Consider the following 27,071-nt stretch of genomic DNA (forward strand, 5'->3'; position numbering starts at 1 on the left):
CATGTTATGGCAAATGATAATAAAATAATTTTGTAAAAAAAGTGTCATGGGTCTTCTTGGAGGTACGGGCCCCTGTGCTCTAGCCCCCTTTCTACCCCACCCCCTTCTTAAAGGCCCTGTACATAAGTCATATTTTAATAATAGTTTACTTAGCTTATTCAAATTTAGACATTACCAGGACAGTTAATTCATGTAGGTATTAAAGAAAACAATATATCTGTCACTATTTAAATATGTATAATATGAATACATTACTTAAAATTAATATTCATGATTTTTTTTAATTTAAATAATATAATTTACTCTCAAGGAATTCTTTTTTTTTTTGCTGATAATTTTATAGTAGGTATACTTTATAAATTAATTTAGATATATTTTGTAAAAATTAATGAATTCAAACATTTCAAAATATATTATTAATTAACGTAGGTATTTATTGTCATTGTCACAGTCAAATATTGTTTTTACAATAATGGCGCGATGCACATTTATAATCACGCTAATAAACCAAAATACTACCTTATTGTCAATAAGGTATAGACTAAACTTAACATTCTTAGTATTGTTTATTCATTACAGAAATGTTTATATACAATTAACATTTTACAGTATTTATTTTAATATAATGTCGAAATTCTCACCGGTTATTCATCATATTTTAAATATTATCTCATACCATTGATTTCAAAATGTCTATTTGAAATTTAGAGCTAATACTTACCTAGGTATATATTTATTTTTGTGCATAATATTATTAACAACATAATATATTTTTATTTATAACAAATACCAATAGTCACCAAAATTGATAATAAAGGTCAACAATCACTGATTTGGTGGTTTACACATCTTAACAAGCATTTCCAGTTTTATTTAATGTAGTTTAATGGTTATTAACCTACTTTTAACAAGCTAACAAAAATCATAAAACAAAAGTTAAAGAATGAACTCTTCATAAAAATACCATTCAAACTAGGATTGTAATATTGGCAATGATTAATATAATTAAGCAGGCCCGGATAGGGCCAGAGAGTTACAGAGTTGAACTTGGTAGGCCACTTAAAATTTGGATCGGAATTAATGTTCGTCTTATTGAAAAATGGGCCATTTACTTTTTTAGGGCCGGTTAAAATCCTAAAACTCTGATGGACCTTGCTTATCCGGCACTATAAATAAGTAGAAAAAACAGTACTTGGTTATGTTTTAAGACAAAAATGGGCAAATTAAAATTTTTTTTAGTACTTATTCTAGTTATTATCCAATTATTCACAAATACAAAAATAATAATTAATGAAAATAAAAAAATTGTTTAACTAATGCATTCCATGTTTGTCGCTTAAAATCTATTAATAATAAATAAACGAGGTAAAGTTAATACATATTTTTCACTTTCATGATAAAAGTTTTATCATAAACTATAATATAAAAATTCGACATTATAGACTTTTTTTTGCACAACTAAAGGAAGGTAATATTCATTATAAATAATTGAATAAATAAAAACTCATGTAATTTTTTCAAATGTTGTTTTTCAATGGAATAACATTAACATTGCCTGCGTACAAGTTATTATTATTTTATATATTATATAATATTCACAATAATAATATTAAAAACCGCCTGTATTCCTTTGTTATGTTTGTACAAACCTTAAAATGTGTAATGTAATAATAATTTTTGTAACATTAATAATTTATTAATATTATTTTTTTACATGCTATGTACCTGTACAAAACAAAAAAAAACTAAAAAGATTTAATTATAATATTAATTGCATTATTATTCGAAAATGTTTTATATGTATAAATATTGACTTTGGTTAGAATAAATATATAATTTAATTTGTTCAAATTGGCTACAATTCTGTTGGAGTTTCTACAGGATTTTTTTTTCTTTTTTGGTCAATTTGATAAATATTTTACATAAATAGTTAATAAAATATATATATATGTATATATGTACAATTCAATAATGATAATAATATACGATAATAAACCAAAATACATTTATAAATAAATATTATACAAGTAGTCCGTTTTAAAAACAGAAAGGGGAGGGGAAATAAAAGCCCAAAAAAAAAAAAGAATATATAAAGCTAAGACATTAAAACACAACAACAATCACATTTAAATGTGACTAAAATTGACATTTACTAAAAAAAAATAATAATTTAGTAAGATAATAAAAAAGGAGAAATAAATTATATCATACAAAAAAAAAAAAAACTTAAATATGAACAACCATTAAAACGACACAATATTTTATGGTAACTCGTTCCTTGACAATTTAAACAGAAATTGTCGTTAAAAAAAAAGAAAAAAATAATGTATCAAGAACAATAATAATATTATTACATTCAAAATTTACCTATAATGCACTGTTTAAAATAAAATTGCCCTAAAAATTTTTACTATCCATTGGTATCTAGATATTACATTATATGTTATTTGTTAAAAATTTGTAATAAACATTTTGTCTACACTAAAATGGTGTCCAGTTATTTTTCATTTTGTTTTTGTATTTTTTAAATATATATTTTCCTTAAAATAAAGCTAAAAATTTACAATAATTAAATATCACCTTAATTGACCTAAAATTAGCTGAAACAATAGAGGAAATGTTTCACGAAAATTTAACTATGTTATTCGAAAAACATGTTACCGTCATATAAGAGCATTCATAGTGTGGTAAAGCTGCATTAGTACTTGCATGTGTATTGGCAAGCAAGACATTCGATCATGAGTGTTTGAGTCCAATGATAACCATGATAATGCATTGTAACCCTCCAAAACATACCTATGTAGATATTAAATTAATACCAATAATTGCTATATATGAAATGTTATGATTATTAATTATTACCTTAGGACATCTGTGGTATATTGTGAATCTAGTGGATGTGCTGAAACCGCAGATGTAGGATGAAGAAGATCTGCAGCTGCAGGATCAGCATTATTAGGTAATTGCACAGTATGCATGTGCAATGCACTTTTAAGGAATGCAGGACTGCATTTCTCTATGTCAGGTGCACATGACGCCCAAAACCATGTGGGCATACGTCCTGTTGGTGCAGTAGATACTAGATAACCTAAAGCTAATGGTTGTTGAAGTAATGCTCCCACTTCTTCATGCCCATCAATACAACTACCATTCTGTACATAAAATAAAAAAACATTTTATAAATAACTGTATTTGTCTCATGACGTTTATATTCTTACTCTGTATGAAGATGATCCACAAGTATAGGGACTACAAGGTTGTGAAGATGGTGGACTACCAGGTTGAGAAGAACAGTCTCCTCTGGGGCCCATTGACCCTCGACCCATTCCTATGGAACCACCCAATGATCCAGAACCCATAACGCCTCCTATAACATTATTGCTTGGACCACCTAAAACCCCGGAAACACCACCACTAGGAAGTCCCAAGCTCGTATTTCCCACGGCATCCGAATCATTCCATGTGTTAAATATGTCGTTGAAGTCACCCATGCCCTCCATACTTTGCATATCTTCTTCATTAAATGCACTGAATAATTCATCATCACCAAGTTCAGGACCATTAATTTGTTGTTCTTGGAACGCAGTTTGTGAGGACTGAAACATCAAAAATATTCATGTAAGATAGATTAATAGTAACAGCCTACAATCATAAATTACCTGTGTTGTAGCTGATGTTGGAAAAACTAGTATATGAGTTGATGATACATCACGGGGTGTAGAGAGTTGACAAGCAACAGATGCTTGGCTAAAGCGTTCATCAGGTGTGAATTGGTCTGTCATCAGTCTTAATGAAGAATCTGGTTCCAAAGAAACTAAGCAAGCGCTAACCACAGAAGGTACATCAGATTTTTGGTACAACAGACTGCATTGGCCACAAGATTCTTTTAAGTGGCGAGATGCTTTCATCAATGCTTTTCGACTCAATAGCCATGACCAACCTAAAATACACATGTTACACATATTTATTTAATGGTTATTAAAAAGCAATCTATATTGTTTATTTACCTTTAAGTTCTCCATGTCCAATTCTTCCCACTCTACCTACAACTAACCGCCAAGGTGTTACACTTTGACTCATTACACCTAAGATGAAATCCATTAACTTCTGTAGACCAATTCTTCGGGCTGGAGATTTTCTTCGCCTACTAAATATTAAGTACATATTACATAACTTCATTAATATAATATAAAAGTAATATATCTTACTTGTTTGGTACATATATATTAATTGTAGCTGTTTCTAATAAAATGCCCTGTTCGTCGGTTGCTGTAGCTAATATCCACCTTTGATCTTCTGATATACAATAACTGGCATAAAGTACTGAACATTGTTGATCGGTACCTGAAGGAGAACCAGTTCCATTGAGTCCACCAATATTTGATAATGAATCAACACCACCGCTACTACTATCGCCAGCTATTCCACTATCCGGTCGGCCAGTTTTATTATTTCTATAACCCGCTAAAATAAAAGGGGGAGTATATGCTTTATATGCTGTTCGGCTTTTTTCCTGTAACAAAACACATTAAATAAGTAATTAAAAAACTTATACTCAACTTGAAATTTTTAAATATACGAACATCTTTATTTTTTAAGAACAATTCAGTCATAGCAGCTGTGCCAAATCCAGTTAAGGCTTTAATATTAGCAGTGTGAGTTAAGTACCGCCTACATTGACTAAACACTGACAGCGCTAAAGTTCTCATATTATCACTCATTTTAAGATGATCTGAGGATCGACCAAGTTCCAAAACACTTTCTAAAGATATTAACTGAAAATTGAAATTCACATATAATACACTAGCATAGAATAATTTTTTTTAATATTACTCATTAAAAATTACCTGGACTGATATATTGGATCGTATAGTTTCTGGAAGTGTAGCCAAAACTGTATTATAACATCGTAAAAGACCATGGCAAGCAATCCTTGCAAGATTACTACTATCTTTGCCAATTGAAAAAGGTTCAACCAGATAAATAACAATGGCTGGCACTTCTCCATCATCTTCTTCACAGTGACTGTTATCTCCATTACTATTAAAACTTTTATCAGCTTGTGAACCACTAGAAGAATCATCTAATCCATCACTCTTAGGAGTGGGTGCACGTTCATTAGATGAAACAGGTGATTCCACAGAGTTAGGTGTCATTGATGATGCAGGTGGTGGCATTGGAGAAGGTGGAGGTCTTGGAATACTGCCTTCTGGTGGATCTAATAAAGTCTTATCCATAGAAAATTGAGAGAGTTGTGGAGCTAAATAATGCCGACAAACTTGGGCATATAATTTTAACATGGATGATTGATGATTTTCACCCAACATTGAGAACCATTCATCTACAGGTTCTTTAGCTAATTTTGCAGCAGCTGATTTACCCACTCTAAGAATACCATCTCGTAACACTTTAGTAATAGGACAATGGCGACCTAATCTATTGATTTCATAAGCTGCACTTAATTCTTTGAAAAATGCTCTTGTTCTTTGTAAAATAAATTCATTATCAGGACTAACAACTATGTATGCGACATCACGTGAATATGAAAAAGGTTCTAGTAATAATTTATCCCAATAATGAAGTGCTAATGGAGCAACAGCTACCCAATCTTTGTCATGTCCAACAAGAATTGGAGGGATTGGTTGGGGTTCACATCTATCATCAGTACCCCGACCAGCTAATCGATGGAATTGTCTCCAAGTTAAAGGTCCAGTGACCGTATAAGGTTCCCATAACCTGGTAGTAACACTTCTTCTTTGAATAGCTTCTTGTAATAGTGGTTGTAATGTCCTCATAACTCTTATAAGCTGCCTACTACTACGTGGTCCTGGTGCTTGACTGTAAGCCCATCTGTGCACAGGAGGAGAATTATTATTCAATGGTGGCAATGATTGTTGGTGATGACCAGGCCAACGGTGGTGTTCAACTTGCCAATGAGTATTCATTCCACCCTCCAGCTGTACAAAATAAATTAACAAATGCTTTATAATCTACACAAACAATTTTACTTGACTATAAAATAAATTGTTATACAAACCTTAGCTAATCTCCCTTGTTCCAGAGCTAGCAGAGCCACTTGATTAGTATCAGTAAATTCTAACATATTGACAGCTGCAGTCTGTGGTGGATGATTAATGGGAAACTTTGCGGCTGCTCGTACTAGAGAACTACAAGAACTGTAAATCACAGCAGCACATTGTTCCCTAACTAGTTCTAATACATCTGGGTTCATAGAATTATCATCAACACGTACAGGGCTATCTTCAATAAGTCCAGTTATTTCAGCCTCATCTTCAGGAAATAATCCTGATTTATGTGATAATCTTCGGTTTACAACAGCACTAAAACCACAACTACATCGGATTCCATCCTCATCACCTAAGGTAATTTAAAATAAATTTAAGTAAATCACATATGATATATAAAAATTGTAATAATTACCAGGAATTCCAACAGACATATGATGTTGTTGATACTGAGATGAGTATCCATTAGGAGTTAAAGTATGAGTGAGATAAACAGCTGCATCTGTACCTTTGATATTACCAACTACTTTTGGACCAGCATTACAAACACACAATGTGCAACTGTCGAAATTATGATCTCGGAAGACATTTAGTAGTGAATCAGTTAGCAAAACATTCACAACTATTGAGTTAGCTTCAGGTACAGGTGGAGACATATTTGTCGGTACAACATTCATATTGTGATGCTGTGAAAGTGCAGGACTATATGGTGGAGGAGGCACTTGTTGATGTTGTTGTATTTGTTGTTGTGGAGGTCGATGATATTGATTTCCTCCTCCAGGCCATGGTGTACTACTATGTGGTGATGGACTCATCATTATTGGATGATGATAATGATTATTTCGATTTACATTTGGTAATAAATTGTTATTAGCTGAAGATGCTGGCGGAGGTACAATCCTAAAATAAAACAAATTTAAAATTATATTTATGACCGACCACACAACTTAAATTAAGTTTACAGTTCTTTAAACTTAAAAGATTCAATTTGTTGTATTTCATACAATCATACACAATACAATTTTCAAACTATTTGACTAATTTTGGTATATTTTTAAGAAATTTTAAGAGATTTTTTAATTAAGTATTACTTAAGTTTATAGGACCAACCAAAATAATTGAACATTTAATTCAAGATGCCACATAAGATATCCTATAGCAATTTAAAAAATATAAAACATAAATTAGCATGCAATTTTTTATTTTTTATAGACATTTCTAATTCAAATTTCTTCAAAATTGGATACTTGAAGAATAAATAACTATTTTAGTTATTTTGTAATTAAAAATACATATATTCTTTGTGGAGATTTTTGATTTTCACTGCATTGTATATAATAGCATATTATTATATTAATAACAGTATTAATATAAACAATGACATTTTCAAAATAAATAGTTTCATTTTAAGATATTTAAAAAAAATATAATTAAGTAATTTATTTAAGAATAAAAAAAATAATTTTTAAAAATATCTTAGTAATTAAATTATTAAGAAAAACAAATTATTTATAAATAATGTTTATAACATCGAATTTATCTTTGTATAGGTAGGTTAAATTTTATTATCTGGAGCAAACTTCTCTTTTGCACTTAGATTAAATTCAGCCCTATCTACAAGACCATAACCAAACCTTAACTATTATTTAATTTCAATAACATCCTTTTCCTAAAAAATGTATATGTTTTAGACAAATTCTACTTATTTTACTTGTTTTTTATTAATTAATTATTAATTATTACTAAGTGATTAAATTAAGTATTATTTTATTTTTTGTGATTACTGTTGGATTTATATGTAATAAAAAATCAAAAATATGTACATATTTATATAATTAAAATGGCCAAAATATGTAGTATATAATAAAAAGTATGTAATAAGAAATATTAAAAATTCTGTTAACGTGTAATACTAAAATTAAATTCTAAATAATTTTTTAATTTCTAATCAATTTAATTTAAAAAATATAAAATGCAGATATTTTCACAATCACGCGAACGCAAGTAATGACACTGTTGAAAATTCATAAATATATTTTGTCGGATATTCTGTTTTCTAATCCATTACCATTTATCAAAGAAATATTGAATACTCTAGGTAAAGCAATTAAGATAAATCAATAAGAGATAAAAATAATAAAGTTTGTGAATGTATAATCTAACAAATTAGATACCAGTTATTTTGATGTAAATACACATAACTTGATCATCGATCACCTTAAATAGTTAGTGAATATAATTGGGACATGACTGATTATTTACAGAGGATCTCACACATAATATTTCATTAAAATAAAACTAAAATAATTTATTAATTTTAAATCATTTAACAATTATATTATTTAACTATACTAATAAATATTTTACTATAATATACTATTGTTTATATATATAAATTCATTCATATCTGTAGTTTATATTTAAAAAGTATAAATCCCCAAGTCGAAATGTCTCATTTCTATATCATATCTTACTAATTAAATAATATAATTATCAATAATATACTATTACTCAATATATAAAGAGAGAATTAAAAAATAAATCTATTGAAAAAATTACTAAACTTACTGATTTGGTTTTTCAGGCTGTGGCGGATGATGTTGAATTTGTTGAGGTTGTGACGAAGCGTGGTAAACAAAAGAGGAAGGCTTATAAACACAATTGGAAGGTACTATTAACGGGGGCAGGTTTTGGCTCGGAAGATTTGTGAGAGGTGCGTATTTTGAAGAACCAACCATTTTTGCTATAGCTGGAGGTTTGTACACATACGACCAATCCTAGTGAATGAAAAACAAATAAATATTAATAAAATACCAATTACTTTATTTAGAATTACCTACATCTATGTGATCATGTTGAGGACTTCCCATATAAGAATTTGTTTGGTAAGTACGAGGTGGAAGTAAATCTATGTCAGGACATGGAGATGCTATAGGATTATGTTCTAACGATGGAGGAGTTGGAAACATTTTTACTAATTCTTCAGGCCTTAATACACCACCGCCGCCACTGCCACCACCACTACCTCTTGGGGGTCGCACTAAAAGTGTTGTCAACCCTCCTCCAAGACAATCATCTGGTTTATTTGAGCCAGGAGGTGTTTGCATTTGTAACTATAAATATAATTATTATTAGTAGAAAAACAAAGTTAAAAAGGGAAATAAATTCAGTAATGCTTACAGCTGCCACAGCCTCATCACTAGATAAATCATCAGAATTGTCAAACATGTGATCAATATCTCGTATATTATCACTCGTACACCTATTTCCATTCATTAACCCAGGATCATATTCTTTTTTGATATCTTCGTTCTAAAAAAAAAAAAAAAAACCAAAATGATCAGATTTAAAAAGCTTCTTATAACATAATTTAAAAAGTAAGATAAAAATAATAGGGAATTTCAACAAAATTGATATTTTGATTCAATATCACAAGCTTTAAATTAATTTCAATATTGATTATATGTTGAAAAATTGATGTTAATATTAATCAATATAATATTTTTGTTTTTATTTTACAAATTATCTTGCAAAATTAAAAATATAAATTATACTCTATTCGAAATGAGATTAGACCTCAGCAGCAACCAATTTTTGTTGGGCGGCAGTCAGACAACAACAGATTGTCAACTATCTGTACACCTGCTGTGTAGTAAAGCCTTGCACGCCCATGCTCACAAGTTAGCCGCTTAAGTCTGATTTCATTCCAAATAGAGTAAGTAATAGTGATAATTATAAACACAGTTTGCCCATTTTGGAATTCAACTGGTTTTAATACCAAAAACCTTTTATTTAAAACAATGTTGTTTACTAAAAAGATGAGGATATTGATAAATAATAATAATTATTATTATTATTTTTAATATTTCGATTCAATACTGTGGAAAAAAAACAATATATTTATTCAAAAAAATAACCATATTTTACCTTCATCACAGCCATAGAAGTATTAAGTTTATAATCATTAGATATCATAACATTATTGCTAGAACAAGCTCCACTTTCCTCATCAAATTCATATGGATCTGAACGACCACCTTTAAATCTGAGAGCATTATTTCTTAATTCTTCAAAGCTGCTAAAATTATTTATTGAAATTTCAGATGGTTCAACCTTAAAAAAAAATATTAATTAATAAAGTCATCCAAAATAATATTAAAGAATATAATAATTTTAAATTACTGGAAGAATAGGTACACAAGTATCTCTTCTAATATATACTTGTGGAGGAGATGCTGGATTATCCATAACATTATTTATTCTTGTAATTGGCTCTTGTTTGGGTACAATGGGCTTAAATTTTTTTACTGGATGATATAACCAAGCATCGATACAAGAATAATCATATAAAAGTTTAGACGGCATTATTTCTTCTTCAACCAAATTTGCTTCATAATCTTTAGATGAGAGTTGTGGTCGTTTTAACGTGATATAAGCACTCGAACTTTGCGTTTGCATTGGAACCGGTGTTGTTGCAGTTGGCGTAGTTGCTGGGATACTTACAGTATTACTAGGTGGTGCAGGTGTACCAGAGTTACTTTCTCGTCCAGATTTTACAGGTTCCTGACTAGCAGGAGCAGATGAAGGATACGGTGAAAATACTTGATTGGAAACAGATGATACTGACTTGGGCTGAAAGTCAACTGAAAGAGGTGTAATAGGAATTTTTTCATCATGCGGACTAAGCATTGGAGGAGGAATTGAAAGTGGAGCTGGTTGTCCAGCTGACGGAGGGGTTGGCACTGATGGCAAAGGTGGCACAGAATCTAGCCCACAAGGACTATCTGTCGGACAAAGACGTGTTGACCTAAAAAAAATTATAAACAAATTCAAATTTAATTAAATTACATAAATCTTATTATTCGGAGTATAGGGACAAAAACCATTTATATTAGTTGTTTTTAATATAATAGTTCATGCAATTATGTATATACATTTTTAAATGATATAAAATGTATATATTTTAATTATATAACCCAACACCACCACCATTTCATGCCATTTATTTTTATATTATAATGTTATAATATAAATATATTATATATTATATTGGATGTCCAATAATTATTAATTATTACAATTCAAACGTTCACAATTAATAAACTAATGTAAAATAATCCCAATTTTAAATTCAAAACAATTAAAAATTAATTTAACTGTTCATCAAATAAATTCAGAAAAAACCCAGTTATAAAAAATTGTTAATGTAGATTAGAAATTTATAAAAATAGACCATCAGTTGTTATTTTAAGGCCTTTGAAATAAATTAATAGACTAAAATTTTGTTTAGAAATATAAGATTTATTTTATTTTTAAAACCATTTCACCTCCCAAGCGTCTCATCAATAGACAAACCTGAGGGTGGCATTGTTTGCATCGGGTGGCGGCTGCTGAGTGATGAAAATATCAGGGAGGGGAGTGCGTCTATGGAATGGTGTGCCGATTGGCTGTGTCTGGTGCTTGGAACTCATTTTTCTACACCTGTAAATAGCCAGCCAAATAACAAAAACCAATCGACTTCCAAAGCTTCCAAAAGACAAACATCGCACTAATATCTCACTCACAATATATTAATACAAATTATCTTACCTTGTACAGGAACATGTTAATTTTTGTAATGGATCGGATAAATGCCATTGACCTAAAGTTGGTGACTCAGGTCTAGATGGGGGGTTCTGTTCTGTATGTAGTGGCCCTAACACACAATCTTGCCATGCTCGTTCAGGTATAGCTGATACTGCATTATCCAAAGCATATATTATTGTATCTGGATGATGTTGATGTTTGGACGCAAGGAATTGTTGTTTAGGCACTACTTAAAAATAACAAAATTAAGTTTAAAATTATATTATATTTAAAAAAAAAAAAAAAAAAAATACTTTGTTGCTGCTGTTGTTGATGCAGCTGTGGTGGTGTTGGTTGTTGTTGCTGCTGTTGCTGCTGTGGTTGGGGAGATGTTTGATGAGTATTCTGATTTTTGTATAACTCAGCAGTACTGTCGTCTAAGTCAGTTACCAAAACATAACATGATGGATATCTCATTTTTACACCACCTATAATAAAGTACAGTAAAAAAGTATAAAGTTTAAACATTTCAGATAAAAAAATTAAAAATATTAATGATGTTAAATTAAAAACAAGTAAAAAATATAAAGACTTACCAACTAAAACTTCTACTGCAGGAGTTAATTCATTAGGTCCATTATTATTAACAACTGGATAAAAATGACTCCATTCATCCATCATTCGGCTAGTTTCAGTATCCATATTTTTATATACATGGCCAGTTAATGTACCAGCAAGGCCAAATGGTGCAAGCATTACTATAAATATTGAATTATATTCAAAATAATTAAATATTCATAATAAATAAATAAATAAATAACAAACAAAAATTACCTTGAATATTTGTTCCACTTTGAGGTTGAGAGGACGCTTGTGCTAAGTGTTCTTTTGATAAAGTTCGTACTATAGAATGTTGCCGTACATCAATGCTAGCACAAACAGTGCTTTCTCCGTGGACAAAAAACGCAAAAGAAAATGATAAATGACTTGCACTAGAAAAATATAAACATTATAATCATAAATTACAGTAAAATATATTTATTTTACAAGAAATATTACCTTGAATTATCTAACTTCTCTGAAGATGAATAAGGTTGTACAAACCATTTTCCTAATCGAATAAATTCTCTAGACATTAAACATCTGAAAAAATAAATTTTTAATCAAAATTGAAATACATTTTATAATGAACAATTGAATTTAAAAAAAAAATAGAAATACATTTTATAATGAACAATTGTAAACAAATTTACCTTTCTATTAAGTTATGAAGTGCCTTAAATAAAAGTGAACGACATTCATAAGATAGACCACTTTCCCATGATCCATTATCACCTTCTGTAAATAAATAATATTTAATAACAATTTATTAAAATTTCAATCAGCAGGTTTATTAAATTTAAAAATATAAATTTTATTTTACCATTAAGTAAAAGTTGAGGAGAAACAAGTCCAGTCAGATCTGGTTCTTCACCATACCAAAATATCCAAAGCTCTTTCGATGCTTTTAAAGAAAGTGCCGGTGGAAGAGCTGGTATGGGTGTTGGTGGTGCAGGAACCAAGGGATCAAGTGATGTCTGTTGAGAGTTGGCAGGCGGTAATGAAACACGTCGCCATACAGCCAACATATCATGTGTTAAACATCTTGTATAACTGGATAACACAGGATCCTCAAGCACCGACCCACAGGCATTGGTTCCACCACCAGGACCACCTCCCCAGTCAGGAGGTCCTTCTGGACCAGCTGAACAGTGTACAAACTTACGCCATTTTATGCCGCATAAGTCAGTCTAAAATTTCAGTATAAAACAAATTTATAATTTAGTTTGTTTAATTAATTAAATAACTTTGTGTAACTTATTAAAATAATTAAGTATTTATTATTATTTATTTTAATACTCAAACTATAAAAACAAAACAATTTTTAATTGTGGTATACGATTTATATGAATATATAAGTAATAACTAAAGACAAAAATATAATTAGTATCTCAGAATCCATAATATAATCCATAATCCAAAGTACTTAGCAAATAAAACGTTCTTGATTATCAAATTTTGATCAATTAAAAAATATTGAATTGGTTGAATTAAAAATCCAAGGGTAATGATATGGAATGATTCACTTATAAACTAGATCAAGCATTCACTAATATAAGATACAAGTTCAATAAGTATTATCAAGTCTATGAATTTATTATATCATAATTCAAAGTTCCGTTACCTACTATAAGTTTTTAAAACTTGGTCTATTCATAGTTTTTAATAGTTTTTTAATTTATAATTTTGTAAGTACTTTCTAGCCTTTCCTTCAACATTTTGTGGTCACATAAAATTGTAAAATATAAACGGGAAACTATTTATTTATGAGGTACATATTTATCAAGGTATCGACAATATTAATAGTTTTATAATAAAAAATTAGTTTAAAAATATTATTTCAAATTTCAGATTGTGGATCTAAATAATTCTCAATCCTGTACAACTCTTAAAAAGTGAATCTCGTGGGAAAAAAAATTATAAAAATGAATAGTATTGAGTGATATATCTAACACATACCGCAAGAAATCAGATATATCTTCTGAAGAAAATATTTATTTATTTACAAAATTTAATACATAATTGTGTTCATGATCTAAAACCCAATCCTAAAACAATGATTTTTAATTTACTTTCCTGAAATATAAATATGCTATCTCTAGACACGATGTAACTTGTGACAGATATACCAATACGAAAAAAATCTTAAAATTTTACGAAATCAATATTAATAAATAATAATAATTCATATAGATTTAATAAAGAAGATCAGTAGTTTGTTCACCATTCCGCACCTAAAACAACAGTTCAAAGCTAAAAGCTCAACATAATATTATTGTTGTTTATCACATATCCTTTGCATATTTTGATAACCGGGAAACCAACATAATATTATCAATAATCGTCTAACGCCATATAAAGTGAACTAACGCCCGCCTTCATTCATTTACTACAAGTGTAATGTAAAATTATTTAATATTATAAGCGCTGCGCTGGGTTATTTTCATTACAAATCATTTGTCTTAGCCATAGTACAGAGATGTTTGACGGTAATATGAATGTTTATAGTCTGTTTTTGCGCGTTGACCGTTTAACCACGTAGATTGGTACTTAAATATTTAGTCGATACGAAAATATATGTAATCTAGAAAAGTATGTGATGCATGACCCATAAATTGGAACGCTTATGGGTGGCGGTGATGGGGTTGTCGACTTAATATACCTAACTAGTCTACCACCTCTCGCGCGGTTACGAAGGCACGTGGTGATGACGTTCCTCCTAAATATAAACAGCCACAGCGACGATGGTACAAATGCTAGAGGGAGGAACGAGACGGTGGTCGGGTGTGTTAGTTGTGCGGACAACCAACCGGTGTATTACGGCACACGTGTGGTCGTTGCGGGTTGGTCCGATAAAGGTTGATACGATGACGCGCAAAGTGGGGAAACTTATTATTTTCTAAGGAATTATAATTTATAAATATTTATTACAAAATTCCAAATGGTATATTCTAGATGAACATCGTCACCGATAATATACGCATATAATATACGCGAAATACGTACTTTTAATAAATGATAATGTGAAATAAAATTTACGTGCAAGTATGAAACAAAAAGTAAATTCACGACCGAATACACAGATTTTGGCAAAGGCCGAATGGTAAAAAGGCGCGAGAACGACGACATAAGGAAAGAGTACGCGTTCTTGTGAAGAAGTAGTGCACGGCGGCGAGGGGGCATTATCGACTATGCATCCTCGTCTTCCCAAAGACATGGACCCGCCGCCCCCACTTCCGCGCGTTAGTCACGAAATCAATATCCGTTGGTGGCCGAGACACGACCCTGTGGCGTCACGCCGATATACCCCCTTCGCGCGCGCATTCGTGTATTCACATTGAACACCAACATAATACATACACCTCGTACTTGACGGTCTCTGTAGTGTAACTTGCAAATCCATTTTTAAGAAAGCTTATGTGTATAATAGCACTATATAGTACACAATGCCGAATTTAAGTTTCAATAGGTCAGAATATAATTACTAATATAAGAGCTTAGAGGCCTATTAAAAAAATATTTTTTTAGAAGACATAAGATGCATTAATTAGGCATACATTTTTTTTTGGTATTTGATAAAAGTGAAGATGAATTTAAAAAGAAAACATTTCAACTATAGGTACACCTATGGCTCGTGTATTTTTTTTAAACTGAGTCATAAGAATAAAATGGAGTTCATAAAATTTTAAAATATATGGGTGAAGTTATTTCATAATATACTTTTTTTCTTAACCATTATTTTCAATATTCTTAATAATTTAATACTTTATTAAGTCAGGGACCCAGTTGATGTCCCTGTGCATTGCAACCCCTGTAAATCCAGCACTGGTTGTACATGCTAAATATTTCTAAAGTAAATGCAGTTTACGAGACACTTCAGGAGGGGACAGAAGTCTACAGCAGTACAGCACCCTCCGAGACGGACCAGTTCAATTAGACCATACATTACTACTACTACTACTAATACTACTACTACTACAACACCAAACCGTAACGGTGGAGGTCGTTGTCGACGCCGCAGCCGGTGTATGTTGCGGTGGACATTCAATGTGCGTGCGGCGGATCATCACATTCCAGTGGGCGCCAAACGATATAATATACAATAACAGGGAAGACGGGTAGGTGTAGGCACGTATGTGCGCGCAAACGACATATACATAAATAATATTTTTTTATACGTTTGTATCAACCTCTTTTACTCCTTCGTTACCCAGTGAATTTTGGATTAGAAAAACCGATGCAGTCTTTTCGCCAACGAAACGAACGAGTGCTCCGACAAGTGCTTTTATATAAACTGATGTTTTTTCCTGCAGGAGTAAAAAATAAATGATAATTTTAAGTAGTGAAAAGTAGACAAGCCTAAAAGAATTTCAATAAATGTAGAAACAATTTTTTGCATATTCAAATAGCCACCAAACACCTTCACATTTACACGCAAAAGTTATGGTATCTACATGTACCGATATATACATTTATATTAACAATAATTTGTTTAGTGAGATGCTTTTTTGGATATTACAATAAGCAAATAATGTACAACTCCCGAAATCCACTAACACAGATATTGCATATAATATCATACCATACTTAGTGTATGAATTTTTGACGTTCTAGATTTACCACAGATTTGACGGGAGCGCGTGCGCGCTCTGCGTAAACTAGTTACCAGAGAACACTGCAAGAAGACACCGTTAACCCTTGCAGGTAGACCTGTGTCGGGGGCGGGCGGCAGCCGACCGGTGTTAATAACCTGAATGTGTCGGACACGATTGTTTCTCCTTTTCACTCTACTCGGTCGTCATCCGTATACACAGGATACGCATGCCACCCACGACATATCATAATAGTATTGTAGAATAAAATTAGTAGTAGTGAACTTCGATGGAAGAATAGTTGGCAACACTAGGCAATGAGGGGAAGGGGGAAAGCGTAAAATGGAGAAAACGGCGGATACGAGGGTCGAGGAGAGAAAAATTAAGTGTACAGAAAATAATAAGTATTAGGTTTGGGATTATTAGAACGCGCGGCGTTTTCACCGGGTAGAAATCATTGTCGTTTTTGGTGGGGGGCAAAAGAAAAAATAAATATATATATGCACATAAAATGAGAGTACATGACCTCGTTCATAAAAACAAAATACCTATAGAATATATGGTCGAATAAATGATAACTGTCAACGATGGCGACTGATAGCCTGATAAAAACAAATGTGTATTAAACATTTTATTTTATTTTGTGTCGTTAAAAATTGAAACAATCGGGGTTGATACGATAACACAATATCGTAAAAATATAACCGTCACGTTATCGTGATGTTTTCCAATATTTTGGTAACCACTGCATACGTCCGGTTGTTACGGTACGCGGAATTACAGAGGTGTCGGCGACGACGGAGGTACAGTGGTTGTGGCGGCAGCGGGGTCCCCTCCACCGCGACACAACAATACGATCAAAAGAAACTGCATGTAAATCGTACGGCGTAACGACACCGGCCGAAGTGAAAGAGGTCGGAGCCGGTCGGATTTTTGCGCAAGACGATCGCCGACCGTGACCGAACGAACGGCAACGTCGCCCCCCGCCATCGACAACGGCTCTACATCACTAGTCGTCCCACTATAGTTGTACTACACCGCGACCGCATCACCAACACCACCCCACATCAGCACTAAAACATAGTCGCGTTTTCCCACCGTGTCCGCACGATGGCGGTCCCGTCGACCCGAAAAAAGAACATCTGTCGACGGTGAAACTCCGAGGGAACGCACACATTACAAACAATAATATTATTATTATGTCTATGATATTATTATAAAAGTATTAAGCTTATTGTATGGTAGTACGCTAGTTGTAGTCGCCAAACATAATGAGAGGTGGAATGGAAAGGTGGCAGCGAGTTGGCTTCCTCCACGACCGAAGAAAGAAAATTGACCCCCACCCAGAAACCAATAATTGAGTGACCGGTGATGTGACGTGTTTGGGTTTGCGTATCGAATGGTGGAAGGGGCGGCGATGGGTGAGAAAACCTTCAGTGGTCGAACCCGCGAATTTTATCCGACGTCCGGATAAATTAAATAACAACGTCTGGACAATCGAGCGCCGCCAAAGGTGGTTTCCTCCATCAGCACTTGGCGAAATCACACTACTGACGGTTTAATGTGCATTAGACGATCTTCTAGACAGACGAGACGGTAGAGGGGTGAACACCTATTTTGCAGTCAGGTCACTTTTTAGAGCGGTGACGGCCGGCTGCAGGCTTAACCGATAGCGGGCGGCAATGATTGCACTAATCGCGCGCAATGTTATTATCCACTACTGGATGACGGAGTGGTGAAGGCGCGGGTACACACGCTCATTACAAACGTGTTTATTATCGGGTAAACGCTACCGCCGCGACGACGACGAGACCACCACCATCACCGTTTATCGCCCCAACGAAATCATACTATTATCCCTCCGACTCGTTTTTCCCGTAAAGGGTGAAACACCTCTATATAGACAACGACACAACTCCCCACTGGCACACAACAATAATCCAGTTTTTTTTTTAACTGTACACATATAACAACTATCCGGCACGCAACAACATAATGATATGATATTTTAATATTTTATAAAATTATGTGTGCACCTTGAACGACGTGAATGCACATACGGAATTCTTGAGTATGTCAACTAGTCATCGTTACCGCCACAGCCGCATTTAACTAGAGGGAGGACCCGGTCGAAAAATAAACCGAGTGCGTTCACACAGACATACATATTATTAATTATTATTATAGTGTATACAAAACGATTTAAAAGAAAAAAATCAATCGATAGCCATGTGGCTCTCTAATATGCGTGTGACTAACAGAACAGACTTAATACTTGTATAGTAGTATATATGAGTATATGACGTATACTTTGAGGGACGTGAACTGCCGAGAAAACTATTCAAGATATATTTTATCAGAGGAATCTTTTAAATGTATATAACAGTAGCAATAATAGTATCAGTAGTAAATATTATATACACTGCATAAACGATAGCCATACGTGAAGAAAAAATGACAACAAAGCGAGGTATTAACAAATCTATTAAATATAAATAATGAAATCATAGTCAGATATTATATATTATGATTGTCGATTTGTATTATTTAAACACATGAGACACGCTACACAACTAAGTCGTAGACGGTCAAACAATACGAATATTATATATTTCGTCGCCGCCGCCGCCCTGTGTTTACCACAATACTATTCTAGGCCATAGATGAAGTGTCCGAACGTATATAATAGCGGCTAATGTGTATTTTTCACGGGGACATCGTCGGTTATAAGAAAAACGCGCGAGTATGACTATTAGGCGGACGAGTCGACGGCAGCAGTGGAGGTGGCGACGAGTGACGACAACGGAGGTCTTCCGGCGGGCGCGGGAAAAATCAATATTTAACCGATACGGAAATGTTTACGAAATTTTCGACTGAGGAAAAAACGAAAAAAAACTGATAATGTCGGCCGCCCGATTTTAGGAACCACTGAAAGCGGTTTGAAAATACGTAGGACATTGCCTCTGTGTATGTATATGTGCGCGCGCGCGTATTACTTATAGCAGTGATGAGGATAAATATATATATATATACATTAAAATTATAGCGTGTATTTTACGGGGGAAAAATATTTACGGAATTGTATCTTTAAGAAACAAGATTAATTAGGTATTATAATTATGTTCGTATCAAACGTCATCAAGGTTTGTAGATTTTAAACTGCTGATTATGTTTGTGAATACTTGAGTCGATATTTTCACGGGGTGAATGCAAAGTTGACTACTACCATGCGTCCGCTTATCTACGTGCACGCGTCTCGCCGCCGAGTTTTGATAAAGAAAGTCAATAATAATAATAATAATAACAACAACGAAAGCTGCTACGGAACAGTTATGTTATTGACGATAAGCGCAATATTGTTCAAAGATAAGTTTCAATTGAGGTACTATCTCACCGTGAGATGTTGTAGATATTTATAGCAACGATATAATAAATTCTCGTCTGATAAGACTTAAGGCGTTGACACAACATAGTAATGGTATCATACTCGACCTAGTGGCAGTTTATATCTTAATTTATAGCTAAACAAATTTGATTACGAATACTTAATCAGTTGTTTACATTACCAATGGCACTTAATAGTATTCAGAAATATCGAAAAATCGACCTGGTCAAAACAACATTGAAAGATTTAACCCTTTGGACGCTGGCCAATAAATAAAACTAGACAATGTCCAAAATTACTTCAAATATCAAAATAAATATGGATGATTTAAAAAAACTATTTTTTTTTTCAATTATTATATATATAAATACAATGAAAAATAATGCTTTATTTATAGGTACAATATAAAATAATAATAACATTTTTCATAATATCTGAAAAATGTAAGAATTGAAATTCTGGATTATAATGTAATAAATAACTGTGGTACCTATACTATTAACATAAACTTAATAATAGAATATATTTTGTAACTTTCAAGATTACACAATTTCTTATCATTCATATAAATATTGCATTAACAGAAAAATTATTTGCGTTTAAAACCTGTAAATAGCAAGTATTGATAAATATAAACTGAAAAATAGAGTACAAATACAAAATTTACTATAATACAAGTAGAAAAATAGACATCTGTTTTGAATGCAAATTGCATTGTTGTTATTTCACATTTTACTTTTGAAAATAAAATCCAATAGGTACCATCTAATACATATCCTCATATAACTATTTATTAAACATAGGTAAATACCATTACACTTTCCAAAATAGTATGATTCTTAATAGCTATTTAAGGACAATAATGTAACAATTGAAATTAAAATATAATATTACAAAATAATATATTTAACTATATTAACCATAAAATAACCCGTTTTCAAAATTTAATAGAAAAGGAAATGCACCAAAAATTACTAAACATTTATCTAATATTTATTTATTTAGTCATATAAAAATTTGAACATCAACATTTCCAAGAAGATGTTTGATAAAAATGTAAAATCGCTGATTTATAGTTAATAAAAAAGATAGAGCTTATAAATAACCCTTTAAACCTGAGGTTCACAATTAGTTTTTAAAAGCTTCAGAAAACATTTTTTTTTCTGTTTACTATGTTATTTTAAGTTTATTTATTGCCACTTTATAATTCAAAGTTAGACCATGGACAACCTATTGCCTACCCCTGTTTTAAGCTAACATTAATATATTTTTTTCAATTTAAACACTATGATTTCAGAAGAATTTTTTTTATAATATAATTTGAGACATCAGTTTTGTGATAAATAAATTCTATATATAATAAAAATTTCTTATCTATATAGGCAATAAAATATATACAGTAATCATTACAGAATGATATACTTACCTAAAATCACTAAGTCAACAATGATTGACAATGAATTATTAAAAAAAAAAAAATGAACATTACACTTATTACCTATAATACTTTCTAACATAACATTTAATTAAATAACACTTGAATATTTTTAGAATTTTTTTGCTTGCATATCAAAATTTAGCTTGATATAAATATGTTCATACTAACGTTGTTGATACATATTTTAATACCTAGGTAATAAAGATGAAGATATATTTAAAATGGATCATATTATCATGTTTCATTTTGAAAGTAATTGCAGAAAATTAACACATCAATGTATACATATATTATATATTCTAATACAGGTACTTAAAAAAATTCCACGAGAAAAAAAAGATCTTTAACTAAAATGAAATAGGAAAACAGTTTAAATTTAAAATTAAATTGAGAAATAAAGTATCTATTATCATTGATGACCTAAGAACATCTTATGACCTGTCTACTATTCTGAAATAAGGACTACTGGAATCCTAACTAGATATGTATATGAATATCAACTATTGAACTTAAAATACTTAAGTAAATAAAAATAATTTTTAGACCATTAAAGCAAAAAAGAAATTATTCTTAAGAATAAAAATGAATAAAACATACAAAGTAAAATTTAGATAACATTTTTAAAGATAAATTTAATTTAATAAAGTATTTTAATTGCACTTTTCTAAGTCTTTATGTGGGCGCCATTTTAATAAAAAATATGATAGTTTTGTGTAAAATAAACAGTAATTATACTGAAATTGAATATTTTATCTTTACACAAGTATCATCGTACTAATATTAATCAAATTTAAATAAAATATAATGTGCACTTAATTAACCTAGTTTTATTGCTCACAAAATTTTAAAGACTTTAAACTTTAAGCTTGATATAACAAATAGAAAATAATTGAAAGTTATGTTTTCTAAATAGGTCAATAAGTATAGAAATTGTTGCAAAATGAGTTTCATTCAGTGTTCTAAGACTTTCATTAAAATATGTATTACGCACCACACAAACCGACTAGAAAAAGCCAACAACCATAGAACTGTAATAAGACTTGTAAACATTTGTCTATGTGATGTAATGATGAAGGAATGAATGTGACATGCAATTACATCAGACAGGCAACCAACGACAATAAACACGCTAATAGTATAACGTATATAGTTTTTCATCAGATAGATAGATACTAGTCCTCAGATCATATAATCTGGAGGAACGTATGAATGAGTGTAATCGAGTAGTAGAAGGTAGTAGATAGGGGCTGCTGGCGGTCAAATAAAAGTATATATTTTGAGTTTACCACTTGTGACGATAGCCAAACAGATATACATCGTATGATTAAAATATGTATATGCGTATAAATTACATATTACCTAAGCGGCTATAAGTAAAAAATGATGTAAAACAGACGCAACTAATGGAAACTAGGTACTAACCAGGGCGAAGAAGTTTGTGTGGCAATCCTCCAAGCTGGCGCCGTTGGTCTGATGGCTGGAGTGAGTCATTTTTCATTGGACATTTTGCCCGGTACGACGGCTGCTGTGACGACGACGGCGACGTCTTGGACGTCACACAAACACCACGGCTGAGGCGCCGGCGGACCGCGGACACCACGACCACGACGACGCGACGGTATACGCGAAACAGTTTCGGCCGAACGACGGACGTGCGTCAATAACGAGTACGGACATAATCACAGGCCGGAAACGCGACAATCATTATCCGATGCGCCCGGAGCTGCGTTGTTGTTCATGTTCGACGGCGACGAGTCGCGTAAAATGGCGGACACACCAACACACACACTCGCGCACGCACGCACGCACTCTCTCACGCACGCACTCACTACCCGAAGGACCCGCTACCCGATTGGCTCAACACCCGTCACATGGTTAACACAGTGGTAACCAGAATTGCGGCCACTGCGGTAAAAACATACGCCGCCGCCGTACCACCGAAGCAGGTATATCACGGGTTAACGATATGTATGTAATTTATGATAACAAATCGACAATAACATTTTAGATTTAGTTTTTTCGAAGCTACAATGACAGCGACGATGATGGCCAGTTACGTATTAAATCGCCCAGGCGCCTCACTACGATTGTTGTTATCTGCGAATGCCAACAACAATAACAATGCTGCTGCCACGACTTTACACAACCGATTCGCCGTCCAGGTAAACTAAAGAAATTCGCGACAATCGTTATCGTGTTACATTTTATGTGATCGCGTAAGTCAATAGTTATTTAGCAACACAAAACAAATATTTTCGTCTTAACGATATTGTACGTGTTTTAAATGTTTTCGTCCAGTCAAAGTGTCTTGACGATGAAACTTTTTGAAGGTTATGGCCGAAGTTTTCGTACAAGAAGCGCGGACGATTATAAACTTGATTTCAATTTGTTTTTACCGGCAAACCAACAAAACGGTATTAAGGCAATTACAACATCGTAACGATTTTAGCAAAAATATGTATAATGATATACGATGTAACTGAATGTGGTTTTACGTGAAAGTCGTAATCGTATTATTATGTTTATTTATCATTTTAATATTTTATTGTGTTAGCGGTGTGTGTGTAAAAAATCATTATCAAATCTAGTGAATTGATAAAATAATATTGTTTTGGTCGGCGCTGCCGCCGTCTTCTGACAGTGTCGACTGACATGACAGGCGCAAATTTCCCGCTTGCTAAACTCTGTGCGAGCAGATTATATAAATAATATTAAAATATTAAAAAATTAATATTTTACAGTTTGGAATTAGGATTAAACTTACATGTTTTACAGAAATAAAATATAATATAGAATATTGAGACCTTAAGACTCATGCTTTACATTTTACAGTTAATACTCTGTTGTAAATTGTAATAATTAGTCACTTTGGTGTCCTCTTATACGTTTCTACTAATATTGTGTTATTATCTGATTGATTAATAACGTACGCAGTAATATAATGAAGATCATAATATTATTGCGGGTTGTTGGTTCTTAGCACTTGGTAGTTTATTCGTCGATTGGCTTATGAATAATCGATATTTATTATTTGGATCTAACATTAGAATTAAAAAGGTTCAAGGCGTATTGTTATTATATTAACGAATATTTTAATCACCGAATAGTTATTTTTATATTATTAATATTATTGATTAAATATACGTAATATACGAGAAAAAACATTTTTTTTTAAACTTAATGTTGTGAAAACAGTAATATACATAATCGAAATCGAATTCGTTACCATTTTGTGGATAGAGATGTTTACAATTTCATAATATACTAATATACAATAGTTTTAGAAATATTAAATGATCCACTGACAATAATTATTTTATTTTCCAATAAAACTTCTATTTTGTGTGAATATCCACTAAAATAAAATTTATAGAAATAGAGAGATTTTTATTTATTTCACATGAAGAATTTATTAACTTAAAAATTTACATTCCATAACACTTAACTTTTGAATCGCCTGTTGCTTGTTATATTGTAACAAAATAAATAATAAAACTATATTAATATGAATGCAAAAATAAAACAATAGTTACATATCGTCAGCTTAAAACTTAGTACCATAATATAATAAATTAGTAACATAATTAATTGAAAAAAATTCTGTATAATAGCAGATTATAACATTTTTAAATATAAAAAATACCAATAATCTCAGTAAATTAAATAATTATTCCAAAATAATATAAATGTTGTCATAGTGTAATATGATATAACATAAGTATTCTAAAAAAACTGAAATATAAATTATATATTCTCATTAAGTAACAATTTTTATTTAATTTATTTAATTAAACTTATTTTGGTTATTCACAGGTTAGACATTTACACAAAAAAGTAAAAAGAAGTATACCATGGGTACCTCCACGAAGCAAATTTGAAGGAAATGCTAAGGCCATAGCGTCAAGAGGGTGGGTAGCTATATTTTAAAATAATAGTTAAAAATTGTAATTAATATTATATTTTATATGTTCAGATTTTTAAGGCCACTTAAAGAGTATGACCCTCCATTAGATATCAGGAACATCATAGTAAAAATAGCAAATAATACAGTTAATCAAACCAAAGTGTCATACACACTAGATAAAAACGAAAAAATTCGTTTACTAAAAAAATGTGAAGAATTGGTTGATCATAAAGTACCAAATTCACTTTTACATACTGTGAATACTTTAGGTAAGTTTATAGTTAGTTATAATCCTCAGTACATTTAATTTGTTATTTTTCTATGTAGGTGATGTATTTGAATTTTATGAAACACCTGTAGACACAGTTGTACCATATGATGCACTTCAGAATCGTGAACTACCGCCTAATCTTCATATATTAGCCAACTATCATAGATTCCATCCAGAGACAGACCTAATGTTTGATGGTGTCACTGCATTTCCACGCAGTTCAAACTTGGTTACTGGTCTAAAGACTAAAAAGAAATACAAAGGATTTACTACATTGTCTCCTTATGATTATAAAGATTAAAATTATTTTGTATTATAATTTTTAGAAGAATATTAAAAGTAAATAGTAGTCGTTATTGATCAACTTGTATGTTTTATATTATATTTATTATTCCTATGACATAATAGTTATATAAAAATTTTAACTGGTTTAATAGAAAAAAGTATTATATTTAATAGTTATGTGCAATTATCACAGCACAGTAATTCAATATTTACATAGGTGAAATTATTTTTTATAACCTTGTAGGAGTTAATTAAATGTATATAATTTGTAAAATAAAATATTGCATTTTAATTTATTTACTCAATCAAATGCTTTTTTAAACTTTATTAAGATAAGCTAAATCAACATCTTTTTTTTTTAAACATAAATAAAAATATTTATTGTAGTTTACTACTAACTATACTGTGCATTTTTTCCTATGCCAAAAACATTTGTAGGTTCATATTTTAAGGACCCAATTTTAAAAATTATTAAATACTTTAATTGAATTCTTTTCATACTAAAATATTAACAGATACATATCAATATAAATATTAACTTATTTGATATTTGTGTATAGGATGTTAGGACAAAATTAGTGACTATTAAAAAGTCAATTTAACATAAATAACAAGGGTTCGGACTTCAATGCATTTGCATTTTTTTTTTTTAGGGAATATCTTACACGATGCTTTCCAAGCTACAAATGTGTTTCAAGTATTCTATGTTCTAAGTTTCTAAGTTCTAACCACAAAATGTTTTTGGGTCATTTTTTGATGTTATTAATGCATTTTTTATTTTTTAGGACATTTTTAACATCAGATAGTCCAATTTTAAATTAAACAAGGCTGCATTTTAAATTTCTCTTATTATACAGTATAATGTAAATGTAATTTCATTTTTTATTCATTTTTTTACCTAATAATTTGAATTTATTTAATAAATAAAGCATTTTTTGATATTTTTAGAACATTTTTTAGTCTTAATGTCATAAATGCTAACCTAAGGACATTTTTTGGTATTTT

The 27,071-nt window shown here is 31.2% G+C and overlaps 2 protein-coding genes across 6 annotated transcripts; one reads left to right on the forward strand and one right to left on the reverse strand.

The window, feature by feature from the left end:
- Positions 1-1,754: 1,754 nt before the first annotated feature.
- LOC132917082 (mediator of RNA polymerase II transcription subunit 13) lies at positions 1,755-23,363 on the reverse strand. 4 transcript variants are annotated; one of them, XM_060977630.1, is made up of 24 exons: positions 23,029-23,363; positions 13,015-13,381; positions 12,845-12,929; positions 12,651-12,734; positions 12,426-12,583; positions 12,188-12,349; positions 11,906-12,079; positions 11,616-11,838; positions 11,382-11,507; positions 10,209-10,833; positions 9,954-10,139; positions 9,207-9,338; positions 8,867-9,139; positions 8,595-8,803; positions 6,442-6,926; positions 6,038-6,378; positions 4,848-5,957; positions 4,584-4,775; positions 4,209-4,513; positions 4,008-4,147; positions 3,660-3,940; positions 3,219-3,596; positions 2,863-3,152; positions 1,755-2,796 (listed from the first exon to the last, which is right to left on the reverse strand). In XM_060977630.1, exons 1-24 carry the CDS (start codon positions 23,095-23,097, stop codon positions 2,664-2,666), a joined length of 6,528 nt encoding a protein of 2,175 aa, XP_060833613.1. In that variant the 5' UTR covers positions 23,098-23,363; the 3' UTR covers positions 1,755-2,663. The 4 variants fall into 4 exon arrangements, with proteins under 4 accessions (XP_060833613.1, XP_060833614.1, XP_060833612.1 ...); XM_060977631.1 differs by having other exon boundaries at positions 4,008-4,144; positions 11,616-11,841; XM_060977629.1 differs by having other exon boundaries at positions 11,616-11,841.
- Positions 23,364-23,418: 55 nt separating this feature from the next.
- Positions 23,419-26,145, forward strand: LOC132917083 (uncharacterized). Of its 2 annotated transcripts, XM_060977634.1 has the most exons (5): positions 23,419-23,552; positions 23,615-23,768; positions 25,420-25,514; positions 25,580-25,779; positions 25,838-26,145. In XM_060977634.1, the coding sequence occupies exons 2-5, from the start codon at positions 23,637-23,639 to the stop codon at positions 26,080-26,082; spliced, it is 672 nt and encodes a 223-aa protein (XP_060833617.1). In that variant the 5' UTR covers positions 23,419-23,552; positions 23,615-23,636; the 3' UTR covers positions 26,083-26,145. The 2 variants fall into 2 exon arrangements, with proteins under 2 accessions (XP_060833617.1, XP_060833616.1); XM_060977633.1 differs by having other exon boundaries at positions 23,514-23,768.
- The last annotated feature ends 926 nt before the right edge of the window (positions 26,146-27,071 follow it).

This window comes from Rhopalosiphum padi, chromosome 1, assembly GCF_020882245.1.
Source record: "Rhopalosiphum padi isolate XX-2018 chromosome 1, ASM2088224v1, whole genome shotgun sequence".
Taxonomy (NCBI): Eukaryota; Metazoa; Arthropoda; class Insecta; order Hemiptera; family Aphididae; genus Rhopalosiphum; species Rhopalosiphum padi.

Excerpts from the sequence above, each read along its gene's own strand:
- LOC132917082 (XM_060977629.1), bottom strand. The coding sequence starts at position 23,097 with ATGACTCACTCCAGCCATCAGACCAACGGCGCCAGCTTGGAGGATTGC. Across the intron at positions 12,735-12,844 it reads CTTCATAACTTAATAGAAAG|ATGTTTAATGTCTAGAGAAT; the intron begins GTAAATTTGTTT and ends TTATTTTTTCAG. Across the intron at positions 3,153-3,218 it reads GTGGATCATCTTCATACAGA|AATGGTAGTTGTATTGATGG; the intron begins GTAAGAATATAA and ends TTTTATGTACAG.
- LOC132917083 (XM_060977634.1), top strand. The coding sequence starts at position 23,637 with ATGACAGCGACGATGATGGCCAGTTACGTATTAAATCGCCCAGGCGCC. Across the intron at positions 23,769-25,419 it reads ACAACCGATTCGCCGTCCAG|GTTAGACATTTACACAAAAA; the intron begins GTAAACTAAAGA and ends GGTTATTCACAG. Across the intron at positions 25,780-25,837 it reads ACATACTGTGAATACTTTAG|GTGATGTATTTGAATTTTAT; the intron begins GTAAGTTTATAG and ends TTTTCTATGTAG.